This window comes from Octopus sinensis, linkage group LG1 (genome assembly GCF_006345805.1).
Source record: "Octopus sinensis linkage group LG1, ASM634580v1, whole genome shotgun sequence".
NCBI classification, from domain to species: Eukaryota; Metazoa; Mollusca; class Cephalopoda; order Octopoda; family Octopodidae; genus Octopus; species Octopus sinensis.
This window is the reverse complement of record NC_042997.1, coordinates 91056397-91069353: the sequence shown is the minus strand read 5'-3', so window position 1 is coordinate 91069353 and position 12957 is coordinate 91056397. Positions and strand designations below refer to the sequence as shown.

The 12957-nt window shown below is 37.0% G+C and overlaps 1 protein-coding gene across 4 annotated transcripts in view; it reads right to left on the bottom strand.

The window, feature by feature from the left end:
• The window catches only part of LOC115215103 (myb-like protein A), a 106955-nt gene that overhangs the window by 49285 nt on the left and 44713 nt on the right, over positions 1-12957 (bottom strand). For all 4 annotated transcript variants that reach the window (XM_036502856.1, XM_029784283.2, XM_029784276.2 and 1 more), the window contains one exon: positions 2458-2569. In XM_036502856.1, coding sequence (XP_036358749.1) covers positions 2458-2559 — 102 coding nt within the window. In that variant the 5' untranslated portion in view covers positions 2560-2569. The remainder of the gene's footprint in view (positions 1-2457; positions 2570-12957) is intronic.

The window sequence follows — 12957 nt, the reverse complement described above, 5'->3', positions numbered from 1 at the left end:
AATCAAAGCAATACATCTCACATATTCCCACTGCAAAACACTCCCTCTGAGCCAGTAAACTGCTCAGGGCTATACAAATTCTAGGCTGACTACTCTTGACAGCAAATGAGGTTCACTGCACACCCTCCTGAGACAGCTGTCTTAATATGTTTCTCTACGTTCTTCATACAACCATGCACTGCATCAGTGTACAACCTAAGAATACTGCATTCAACACCTAGATGATGTACCCAGTGCCATCAACTGGAAGTCATTTACAAACAATGACAACACATGCAAATGTGAAAGAATCCCTCTGTGCTCTCATCTCTCAAACTGCAGAAGAGCTTTCTAGGCCATTGCCAAAATCTTTACCATCTTTTCAGAATTCCAGTACTTAGTACTCTCAACTAAAATGGTTCTATAAGTAGCACTCTTGCCACTAAAGCCACTATTTATGCTTTTAACACTACATTCACACAACAAAACTCCTAAATTCTCCTCCACCTCCATACAAACAATGAACACATGTGAAAACTTCTCTGATCACAGCAAATCAACAAGGTGATTGGTTCCAACAGTATCGTTTTCATTGCCTACAGATAGCATGCTCCAGAGATAGCTCATATCTTTAACAAACTTTTCAATCTTTTTCTCCTATTTATGAAGACTTACTATCAACGTATCATGTTCCCACCCTACATCTTAAACATGTTAACCATCATTAATATAGCTAAATTCTCCTTCATGTTTAATCATTTCTCCCTCTTCAGTAACCATCAATATAGCTTTTAAAAAGCCAGACTGTTGGAGGAATAAGTCATGCATCAATGATCTCTCATCTTTGACAACTTCAGCAAAATTGATGTTGTCCTTGATATCAATAACATTTTTAACAAAGCCTGACATGAGAACTTCTGAGCAAAGTAAGCTGCCATTTCCTGTCACAATGCTCCATTGTGACATGTTCTGGTAATAAACAATAGCTGACATGTCAGAACTGCATATCATCAGCTTTTTGTTCAGCTTTAATTATTTCACTGAAGTCACTAATGCTCTTGAGAAAAACAGGAAAAGTCACATCCCTCTTTTATGCTCCCATAAAGAAAACAAAATTCTTAAGGCAACAGGAAACTACTATAGAATACATTTCCAGAGAAATAACAAAATCATTACAAACAGTATTCAAAAACAAACATTTAGTGTTGCAAAGGTGACCAGCCTCTTAGGCAGAAAGGACATAGAGGGAAAAGCAAATACAAAAACGATGATATCGAAAATTTTATTTTCACTAGATAACTCAGTGACTGAAGTTGGTAGGAACATTGAACTGTGAAAAATGTCTCCAACAATTCTTATGTCATGGAGTTAATGGTAAAATATAGTTTGCACAGACATCATTTTATGCCAAACAATCTAGAGAAAATTTGTGAGAGAGAATTGTGATGTCATAGGAGAGAAATGTGTCCACATGGATGACGGCTCACTTGCATTTAATGTGGCTACAAGGAGAGAGACTTTGATACGCCACTATGAAAGGTTGCTAAATGAAGAGAATGAATAGGAGAAAGAGAGAAAAATGAGGTTAACAGCCCAAAATATTTTTTACTGATGATAATAGTGATTAAAAAAAATTGGTACATATATGAGAGAAGTTTCAAACAGTGATAGGCAGTCTTGGAATGAAAAATTGCATATAATGTTTATCACAGAGTTTAATGAAAGAAATACAACATTACATAAATTCAAATGAAGAAGTCGATGATGATGATGAATGAATGTATCTCACAAGTTCTGGAAAGCAAAACCCAATATCTCAGCAGTAAGAGATTCAAAAAGAGTAAATAATAGGTTAATGATTCAAAATTTTCTGCAAGAGAAAAGGTTTCTTCTGAATTCAGTTAAGTATGCCAATGATTCAAAATATGCCGTGCCAAGTAAAGGAACAAGAATCCAGAGAAATGTTCACAAAGGGAAGGTTTGTGAATCAGGCAAATGGATTTCATTTCAACAAACTCTCGCCCATGATCAAAAATGGTTTACTACTTTTCTTCCAAGTTACTACAAGCTTAGTTGTAAAAATTTGCCTTATAAACCAATACTTTTAACGTGGCACGTAAAAAGCACCATCCGAATCGTGGCCGAAGCCAGTGCTGCCTCGACTGGCTTCCGTGCAGGTGGCACGTAAAATGCACCAATCCGACCTTGGCCAATGCCAGCCTCGTCTGGCACCAGTGCAGGTGGCACGTAAAAAGCACCCACTACACTCACGGAGTGGTTGGCGTTAGGAAAGGCATCCAGCTGTAGAAACATTGCCAGATAAGACCGGAGCCTGGTGCAGCCTTCTGGCTTCCCAGATCCCCAGTCGAACCGTCCAACCCATGCTAGCATGGAGAATGGACGTTAAACGATGATGATGATGATGATGATATAAGTGGCATGCCTCCCATTCAACATTAATGTATAGGAATGAATTACCTGTATATATCGAAGAGCACTTCGTAAAATACTTAGATTGGAGTTCTTTTTGTCCTCTGAAGGAGGTATTTGGTTACGAAGACCATCGAAACATTCCTTCATGTGGGCCCTCCTGTTAAAAAGAGAAGTAAAATAAATGATGCAATCAAAATGAAAATTAAGTACTGAATAATGGAACTAACAACTAAGAGGAACAGGCTGTTACTATTAAGACATTTAAGAGTATAAGAGAATTACAATTAAGAGAAAGAAAAAAATCTGGAGTTAATCAAAACTGAAAGTAAAGAAAAAATAAATTAATAAAAAGGAAAAAAGAAAATTATATGAAGCCCTAGTTTTAACAAGAAGAAAGGTATGATAACCCTAATGAACAACAACTAATGAAAAGGAAGTATACTTTTACTTGGCATAAAATTTCTTCTGAACATCTATCTATACAACTGTTCTTATGTTTGAGTTCAAGAATACCCCTTCCCCTTAGACTACACCTAAAAAACAAAGCCCTCTGATTAGATGACAAGTGTACACTTCATTGTGTCAACCATTGTGTATTACTAGTACATCTAATCACTGAGAAAATATAAAAAAAGAGAAAAATGACTTCTGCAGGAGATACCAACACCAACTTTAAATAGACTTATTTCCAAGAATTACATTGTTTTGGAACTAACCTGTTTGCTCACAAATCACCAGATTTATACCCAACTCTAGCCCACAATAAACAATCTTATCTCAGCTTCTCCTAATAACTTGTTTGAATCATCTAGAACATCAGCGTAACTATTGCATTTCAACTGCAACCAATTTTTCTATGGGCAAGGAAGCCACAACTAAATTATCAAACTTATTCCTTATTAAAACAGTAGGTATGACTTGAAGGAAATCTGGGTGATACTTTTAGCAGGTCAAGAAACTATCTGGAGACCCCTCCTCATTTACTCATTTAGAAGAGTAGTTTGCAATAACAGCATTATAACAGCTTAGATGGTTACAGCTGGTTTATGACAAGTCTTGCAAGGTTTTCAACAAACATCTGCAAAACTTAAGTTCTGAAAGATACTCATACACTATGCACTATAATTAGTGATAAGGTTATTATAAAAGGCCAGTTAGATTAATGACATCAAAAAGAAATTGCTGATTATTTGTACCATGATGACAATAAAACATAACACATAGGAACTATATAGTGTTTAGTTAAAATTGGTTACTAATAATCACTTGACTGACCACTTCTATGTTTTGTCTTTTATGTACATGGAACCTAAGTAAAATTACTAATTGCTACATGCTTTAATTTTTTTTAGAGGAATTGCTTTATATTTTATATTGTTATATATGAACAACAGCATCACTAATTACAGGTTTCTAAAGAGCCTATCTTTAGTTCACTGTATTTTTGGTGGCAAGAGTGATAAGACAGTGTCTGTAAATCAATACAGAACAAATATCTCAAAAGATTTCATCCATAAAGCATCAACTTTTTTTGTTTTTCCATCTGCTTTTATATTCTTACCTAATGAAAGTTATATATATATACATATATATTTGTAAACAAACCTGAAGGCTTGATAAGTTACGGAGAAAGAGCAACTACACAAATCGTTTTTATACAATAATAACTACATAATAATAATTATATATATATACTCCGATTAAAGTGACATTATCTAAACAATTGACTAACCATCAGATGCACGTGAAGCTGTGTTAGTGTTGATATATGGGTTTGATTCTAACCTGAGTTAGCTCTTTTACTTGTTTCAGTCATTTGCCTGTGGCCATGCTGAAGCACCACCTTTAGCCAAGCAAATCGACCCCAAGACTTATTCTTTGTAAGCCTAGTACTTATTCTATTGGTCACTTTTGCTGAACCGCTAAGTTACAGGGAAGCAAACACACCACCATCAGTTGTCAAGTGATGTTAGGGGGACAAACACAAACACATAAACACACATACATATACACGACAGGCTTCTTTCAGTTTCCGTCTACCAAATCCACTCACAAGGCTTTGGTCACCCCAAGGCTATAGTAGAAGACACTTGCCCAAGGTGCCATGCAGTGGGAATTTACCCAGAACCATGTGGTTGGTAAGCAAGCTACTTACCACACACCCACTCCTGCGCCTAATTTTCAGTCAGTTGTTTAGATAATGTCACTTTAATCAGAGTAAATATATTATTATTATTATTATGATATATTTTTATATAGCTATTATTGTATAAAAAAGACTTGTGTAGTTGCTCTTTCTCCATAACTTGTCAAGCTTCTATGCTTACAAATATTATATGTAGTACTAGACAGTTTAAGTATCTATACATAAAGTTTGACTGAAATTTATGAGTGAGTGTTCTGGCTCAATTGGATACACATGGAGCCATGTAAACGTTGATATGTGGGTTCGATTCTAGCCTGGGTTACCTCATCATTTTCCAGTCAATTGTTTAGATAATGTCAATTTAATTGGAGCATATATATAATTATATAGTTATTATTGTATGTATGTGTATGTGTGTGTGTGTGTGTGTATAAACACAGTCAAACACTGATTGAAGGCTTACTCAATATTACTAAGTAAGAGTATAATATATATTTTATTTTTAAAAAGGAAAAGTTAAGCAAGACCTGGTTCAGTCACCATCATCAATCAGTCTGACAAAGAAAACTTAGCTGGAACTTCAGCTGTTAACCATTTTCTTATAAAAATTATGCACATACATATATACATACATGCATAATTTTTATAAGCCTAGAAAACAAAATAATTATATCTTAGCTGTACTAACTAGACACTCCTAATTAAATATATTCCTATGCATATAGTACCATCTTGCACTCCGTGATATCTTCTTTTACAAGGATACCATCGACATGTAACCAAGACACTTCATGCTAGATATTGAAAAGGCACTTTGAAAACATCTTCCACACTGGAGGAGGCTTTCAACCTGGTCCACTTCTACAGATTAAAAAAAAAACAAAGCCACTACACATACACCTAAACAAAACGCATTAAATACCCTTTTCGGTTATGAACAAGTCACAGCTAAAACCTTCACAAACCTAACAAATGCTATACTTCATATTAACTACTGATTTCTCATGATGACCACATAGCTATAGCATGTCAAAGGAGACATTTTCTCTTCAGAGCCAGAAACTAATCAACAGCTGCTGGTTATATGAAGCACAATTATTTGTCACACTAGAGCACTGCTCCTATATCTAAGACAGAGCAGCTGTTACATAGACAAACAACAGGCTGCATTGAAAAAAAAAAAGAAACCCACTCAACTATTCAGTAAACCTGCACTTAACACTTACACTCACTACTACTACTACTACTACTATTACTGTGAACCCACTGACATGGCTGTGAACTCTCATTCTTTTCTTTATTGTTGCTACAAAAATTCCCGCTCCTCCAACCTAGGAACTGTCTCACAAACACAAGCTAACTTGATCCCTTGATTCTCCTTCCCTTGTCATCTCTACTTTGTCTTACACTATAGAATTCACCTGAACTTATATCTCTAGACCTGTAACATGCAGAAACATCTTCACTATGTCAAGAAACAAAAACAAAGAAAACACCATAGTTACTATAGACTGGTACCCTTGGGAAAAATGTCTTATTCTGCTTGCTTTCATCTACTTTTAGCAAGATGCTCATTCTACCCCAAATACTTTCTCTACCATATGTATTTTCTACAAATTCACAGCACACTCAAAATGCAGCGTAAATGCATTGCATATCTATACTATACTAATATAATGCACTGCATACCTATGCTAATATAACACATTGCTGTATTCGAGAAGACCCACACACCACAACAGAATTGAGATTGTAAAATGTGGGTGCTGGTACCATATAAAAAGTACCCAGTACACTTTGTAGAGTGGTTGGCATTAGGAAGAACACCCTGCTGTGGAAACCAAGCCAAAACAGTCTATGGAACCTGGTGAAACCAGTGGCCTGTTCTTGTCAAGCTGTCCAATCCACGCCAGCATGAAAAACATGTTAAATGTCATTGTTGAGGATGATGATGAAAGCCATTAGTGCCACATCTAATCCCAAAGCTATGTAGACTTTACACAGGCTCAACTATATCCCATAATGGATGTTGTATTTTGCTGCAGTAGTTTTATATACTATAATCACAAGAACAGGTGTGACAGAATCCAAATTCAAACTTAGATAACATAATCATATACAATCCTTTAAATATAAGAGAAAAGCACACCACATCACACTGGCTAAATTCATTTGAGATCTCAAAGAGAAAAATATTGATTACTCAATTTTGAGGAGATGCACTTCCATACAAATGCAGTTGGGGTAGCAGTATATTGTACTTCATAGAAACATTGGAAATTCTTAAATTTAAGTCTAATTTAATTAATAAAGATAATGAATTATTGACCTATTGCTCCCACTTATATATCAGTACATTAGTATATATAAATATATGATTGTGTCTTCTTGTTTTGATATTGCATCATAGTTGTGAATGAGTATCACTATCATCCAAGTAATCATGTATTTCCAATATTCTAAGAAGGTGCATGGTCATAGGAAAATATTACTTTGCTTGGAAACAGGTGAAGGATGATGACACAGAGGACATCCGCTCAGTAAATATTCTGTCCACCCTATGCAAGTATGGAAGAGTAGATATTAGAACAATGACAAAGTCGATGATGATGATGATACACATACACACACATACATACATATATATATATATATACATTGGACCACTAAACTCAAGACGTTTTTTTCCATTCTCTCTCTATTTCCTTATATTTCTTTCTGTCGAAGAGCGTAAGCTTGAAATGTAAAAGACTTTTTCATTTTTTCTGAGTGTCAAACTAATACACTTACTTGTTGTTCCTACACTTGTCTTCATCTTCGTTTTTCTATAAATTTGAACTATATATATATAGATTGATTGATACATACATATATATATACTCATAGATACATATACACACACACATATATATATATATACACACATATACATGTACATAAATACATCATCATTATCATTTAACATCTGTGGACCATGCTAGCATGGGTTGGACAGTTTGACCAGGGCTGGTTAGCTGAGGGACAGCACCAGACTCCAGTCTGATTTGGTATGGTTTCCGCAGCTGGATATCCTTTCTAGTACCAACCACTCCAAGAGTGTAATGAGTGCTTTTACATGCCACCAGCACGGTTGCCAGTTGCATAGCACCAGTATCTGCCACAACTATGATTTCATTTGGCTTGATGGGTCTTCTACTCAAGCACAGCATATTGCCAAAGGTCTCAGTCATTTGTCATTGCCTCTGTGAGGCACAACACTCAAAAAGTTCCTATTACATGCCACCAGCATGAATGCTAGTTATGCAACATTAGCATCAACTACATTGCCTCCATGAGGCCCAACACTCAAAAGGTGCTTTTTACGTGTCACCGGCACAGGTGTTAGTTATGCAATACCAGCAATGGCCACATTGCCTCCACAAAGCTCCTCACTCAAAAGTTTTCCTTTTATATGCCACCAACACGGGTGCTACTTATGCGACACCAGCATCAGTCACATTGCCTCTGCGAGGCCCAATGCTCAAAACGTGCTCTTACATGGCACCAACACAAGTGCCAATAACATGACACTGGCATCGGCCATGACTACAATTTCACTTGGCTTGACAGGTCTTCTCAAGCACCGCATATCACTGAAGGTCTCAGTCACTAGTCATTGCTTCCATGAGGTCCAACATTTGAAGATCATGATTCACTACCTCATCCCATGTCTTTCTTTCAAACACAGATATGTCTATATACACACATACATATATTTATATAGATACATATATACATACAGGAAGTGGTATCAAAAAGTTCCTGGACTGGTTCTGTAACACGCTCCAACAGATAGCAGTATACAGCCGTGTGCACAGTGAGAGCTATCAGTGACCTTCATGAGGCAATATGTTAAGTGACACTGCTGTGTTTACTTTGCAAGTTGTGAGATTTGTGCTGATCACTGAGTAGAAAGAACATCTTGTTGAAGTCTGTCAAAATCTCTGTCAGCATGCCGCTGATCACCTATCCTTAATGTTGAGGATCACCACTGATGACAAATGCTGGATCTACAGGTGCGACCCTGAGAAAAAAACAGCAGTCATCACAACAGAAGACCTTTTCATTTCCATGATTGAAGAAAGCACAACAAAGCCATAGCTCAATCAAGAGCATGGTCACCATTTATTTTTGACATCTGCAGTATTGTGCATCAAGAATTCATCCCACAGGACCAGATTGTCAATCAAGAATTCTACTGTGACATTTTGAAGTGTTCAAGGGAGGACATTTGGCAAAAGCGACCAGATCTGTGGAGTACGAAGAATTGGATTCTTCATGATGACAATGCACTGTCACTGAGCTCTCCTCATTCGCAAGTTTCTCGCCAAAAACAACATGGTATCACTTCTACACTTGCTCTATTCACCAAATTTAGCACCAGCAGACTTCCATCTCTTCCTCAAGATGAAAATGCAGCTCAAAGGTCGCCATTTTAACACCAATGTTGTGATCAAGAGCATATCACAAAAGGACCACAACTTGCTTACAGAAAATTACTTCCAGGCTGGATTCCAAACATGGCAGGAATGCTTGGACCAGTGTATTGCTGCACAAGGCGACTATTTCAAAGAAGATGATGTTAAAAATTAGGTAAATAAGTTACATTTTATCAAACATAACTAGTCCAGAAAATTTTTGATACCACTTCATATAGATACATGCAGAGGTGCAGGCATGGCTGTGTGGTAAGAAGCTTACTTCCCAACCACATGGTTCTGGGTTCAGTCCCACTGTGTGGCACCTTGGGCAAGTGTCTTCTACTATAGCCTCAGGCCAATCAAAGCCTTGTGAGTGGATTTCATAGATGGAAACTGAAAAAAGCCATTGTATGTATGAGTGTATGTCTTTGTTTCTATGTTTGTTCCCCTATCACTGCTTGACAATAAATGTTGGTGTGTTTGCATCCCTGTAACTTAATGGTTCAGTAAAAGAGATCAATGGGTTAAGTACCAAGCTAAAAAAAAAAGTACGGGGTTTGATTCATCCAACTAAAAATTTAAAGCAGTGCCCCAGCATGCCTGCAGTCTAATGACTGAAACAAGTAAAAGATAAAAGATACACACACACACATATACATATTAGAACTTAGATCCACCGGTGCTCTCAGCACAATGGGCAATGAACCTTCTCCAGAGATCCCAGTTGCTTGCCTTTCTCCTGACTCCAGTTGGGCCCTCTCTTAATGTTATCATGTCATCTAGGAACATACTATGCCACATTTTCCTTGGCTTTCCACTTATTCTCTTTCCTCTTCCTTGTGTCCACTCTGTCACATACATATACTTAAGAAACAAGATGTTCTCATCAGACCTCACATCAACATCCTTGATACCCTCTTTGAAAAAAAACGCAAAAAGATGACAAAGAAGGAGACACTGATGTGAGCGAGAGATGTTCCCCTGGCTTTACAGATCCCCAAGAGAACAAAGATGAAACCATGAGTGAGAGACCTGTAAGGGAAAGAGGCACCAGCACTAATGGCACTACCAATGTGAACAGCTGAAGAGACTAAAGAGCAAAAAGAGGAAAAGATAATGAAGAAATAAAGAAAACAAAAGCCTCTGAAAACAAACAGGAACAAAAAAATGATGATGACACAAATAAAAAAAGAAGAAAAAACGGTCCCAAGAAGAACAACCAAGAAAAGAAATAAGTTAGACTGCCCATATGCACAATAGTAAAAGAAAACTAACACTGGGACAAGAAAGTTTCTGGACAATAGAAATGAAAAAGAGAGATCACACACAAGTGTGTAAATTGTATTTGTGTGGTGTCTGCAGACATGGAGATGATGATGCAAAACTGTGTCACAGCTGCATGAGGCAGAGCAAACACTTCCATCCAAAGGGACCAAAAGATAAACAAAGACCCCAAAGAGGAAAAGGTCATGCACCACCTGCACCAAGACTAAAATACACAGATGTAGTGTGTACTCTTCCAACAACCAGTTCTGCAGTTAAGTAGCAATCTTTTTTATGCATGGCATAAAGAACGTACAGCAACAGACTTGGCTGCATCAAATTTAGAGTGGGAGCCATCCCCAACAACATATAAAACCACCACTGACATCAACACAGATGTCACACTGATACTCTCACAAAATATTAGTGGACTGTTACAATACAGTAACAGAACCAAAATTCCTGTCCTGAAAGACCTTGTAGCATGCAATCAAGCTTTATGCACAGCACTCACCAAAATGCATTTAAAACTGGATATCACAGATGCAGAAATACACATACCAAAGTATGTTATATTGTATAACAAACAGAAAAGACAGGAGTCATGGTGCAGTTGCAATGCACATCCATGAAGACTTCATACCCCAGGTCATTTTATAATATTCAAACTCAGTGTGTGATGTACTAATTGTACATATAAGACAACTCAATATAGTTATATGTACTATTTATTGCCTACTGCTCCAAATCACACAGTGCATTTGAAGACTGCCTTGCAAAAATATAAACAGTCTTAACCAAATTAGAACACATCAGTATACTTCACATGGGAGACTTCAACCTGCCCAATGTAGGATGGCTTAAGGGCCTTTTCCTCTCAACAATGATGCAATGCAAACAGACAGGTGGCATCCCTGTTCAACCTCACTGACACATTATACATGGAGCAAGTAGTAGTACTCCAACCAACCAAGGAAAACAATATACTTGATCTCTGCTTCACAAACAATACAGCTCTCATCCATAATGTAAAAGTGACACTAACGCTAAGCTCAGATTACAATATAATGACCATATGTGGACTACAGGAATTCACAGACATGCAGCCTATGAGAAGCACCTAAAAATCTATCCAATCTCAACTTTCATAAAACAGACTGGAAATTGATTGGAAAGGGATCTTCAAATAGGATTGGCCTCAATGTCTTTCCACACCTGCAAACAACACTGCTGAAGATTGAAGAAAATCTGTAGTACTCACACGAAAAAAAGAGAGCAGGCAAAGAAGTCTTGGTTATAGAAAATATAAACTCAAACCCTAAAGACTCCTTTAAGTTTGCCAAAAAAACTGCCTTAGTGTGTTGCAGAGTAGGATCACTGCTCCAAAAAGATGACTCCTTCACAGGAAACCCAATGAGGATAAGTGAAACACCGAATGAACAATTCAAAAGTATTTTCACCCCATCCTTACAACACATGTAAGTTAGCAAAACTGTAGAGTTCTTTACCACTATAGTTATAAAGAGAGAGGCAGCAACAATTGATTACACTGATATAAAAGAATACTGGCAATAGACAAGATAAACCTAAACTCAACTACTGGCCTTCATGGTTTCCCAGCAATCATTCTAAAATCATATAAACAAACCCAAGCAAAACCACAGCAGTCTCTCTTCCAGAGCTTCCAGACAAGTTGAAGGAAGGAACATGCCTATTCATAAAAGAGGTAGTAGAGTGGATACCAAAAACTATAGGATTATCACTCTAACCTTGCATATCAGCAAAATCATGGAACAAATAGTCCATAGGAAACTAACCATATTCTTTGAAGAAAATGACTTCTTTTACAACAATATGACTGTGTGTGAAAAACAGCTGCTTAACCACTCAAATGTGGATGTGATATATCTTGACTTTGCAAAGGCCTTCGATAAAGTCTATCATGGAATATGTCACAACTACCTCAGCATAGTTGGAAAACTTGGAAAGTGGCTACAAGATATTTAAAAAAATAGAAGTCAGGTAGTGGTGGCCAATGGAGCCACATCCAAGGAAACACAAATAGTGAGTGAGGCCCACAGGACACTGTCCTGGGGCCGCTACTGTTCATAGTGGTCCTCTCCAATATGCCTTCATCCACACAGAGCCATTCTCACAAGTTATGCAGATGACACAAAAGTCTCAGAAGTAATATAAAACCCTGAAGATGGCATGCACTTGCAACAAAAGTTAGATGCAATATAGAAGTGAGGTGATACCAATAACATGCAGTTTAATGTTGGAAAGTTCCAAGCCCTACACTAACAGCAGACAAAGTTAAATGCAATGCAAAGAACTCTGGACCTAGAAGGATTGCAGTTCCAGAATCACAATCAGTGCATGACCTGGTTATTGACAGTTGGCAATGAAATGCAGGCAGATAACCAGATGGATTATTAGTACTTTCAGAACAAGGGAGTAAGAAACCATAACAATCTTCTTCCTCTGGACAACTTTTGTCCTAAGCCTTCTTGACTATTGTTCCTATGGTTACCACACTGCATATGCAAATATGTAATCTGCCATTTGAATTTCTACTTGGCAAGCATTGCATGTTTAAATATCCTTATGACTTCTAGTAAAGCTTATGTTTCATTCTCTTTTATTTTCAGTTAATATTCTTCATTTATTCATTAT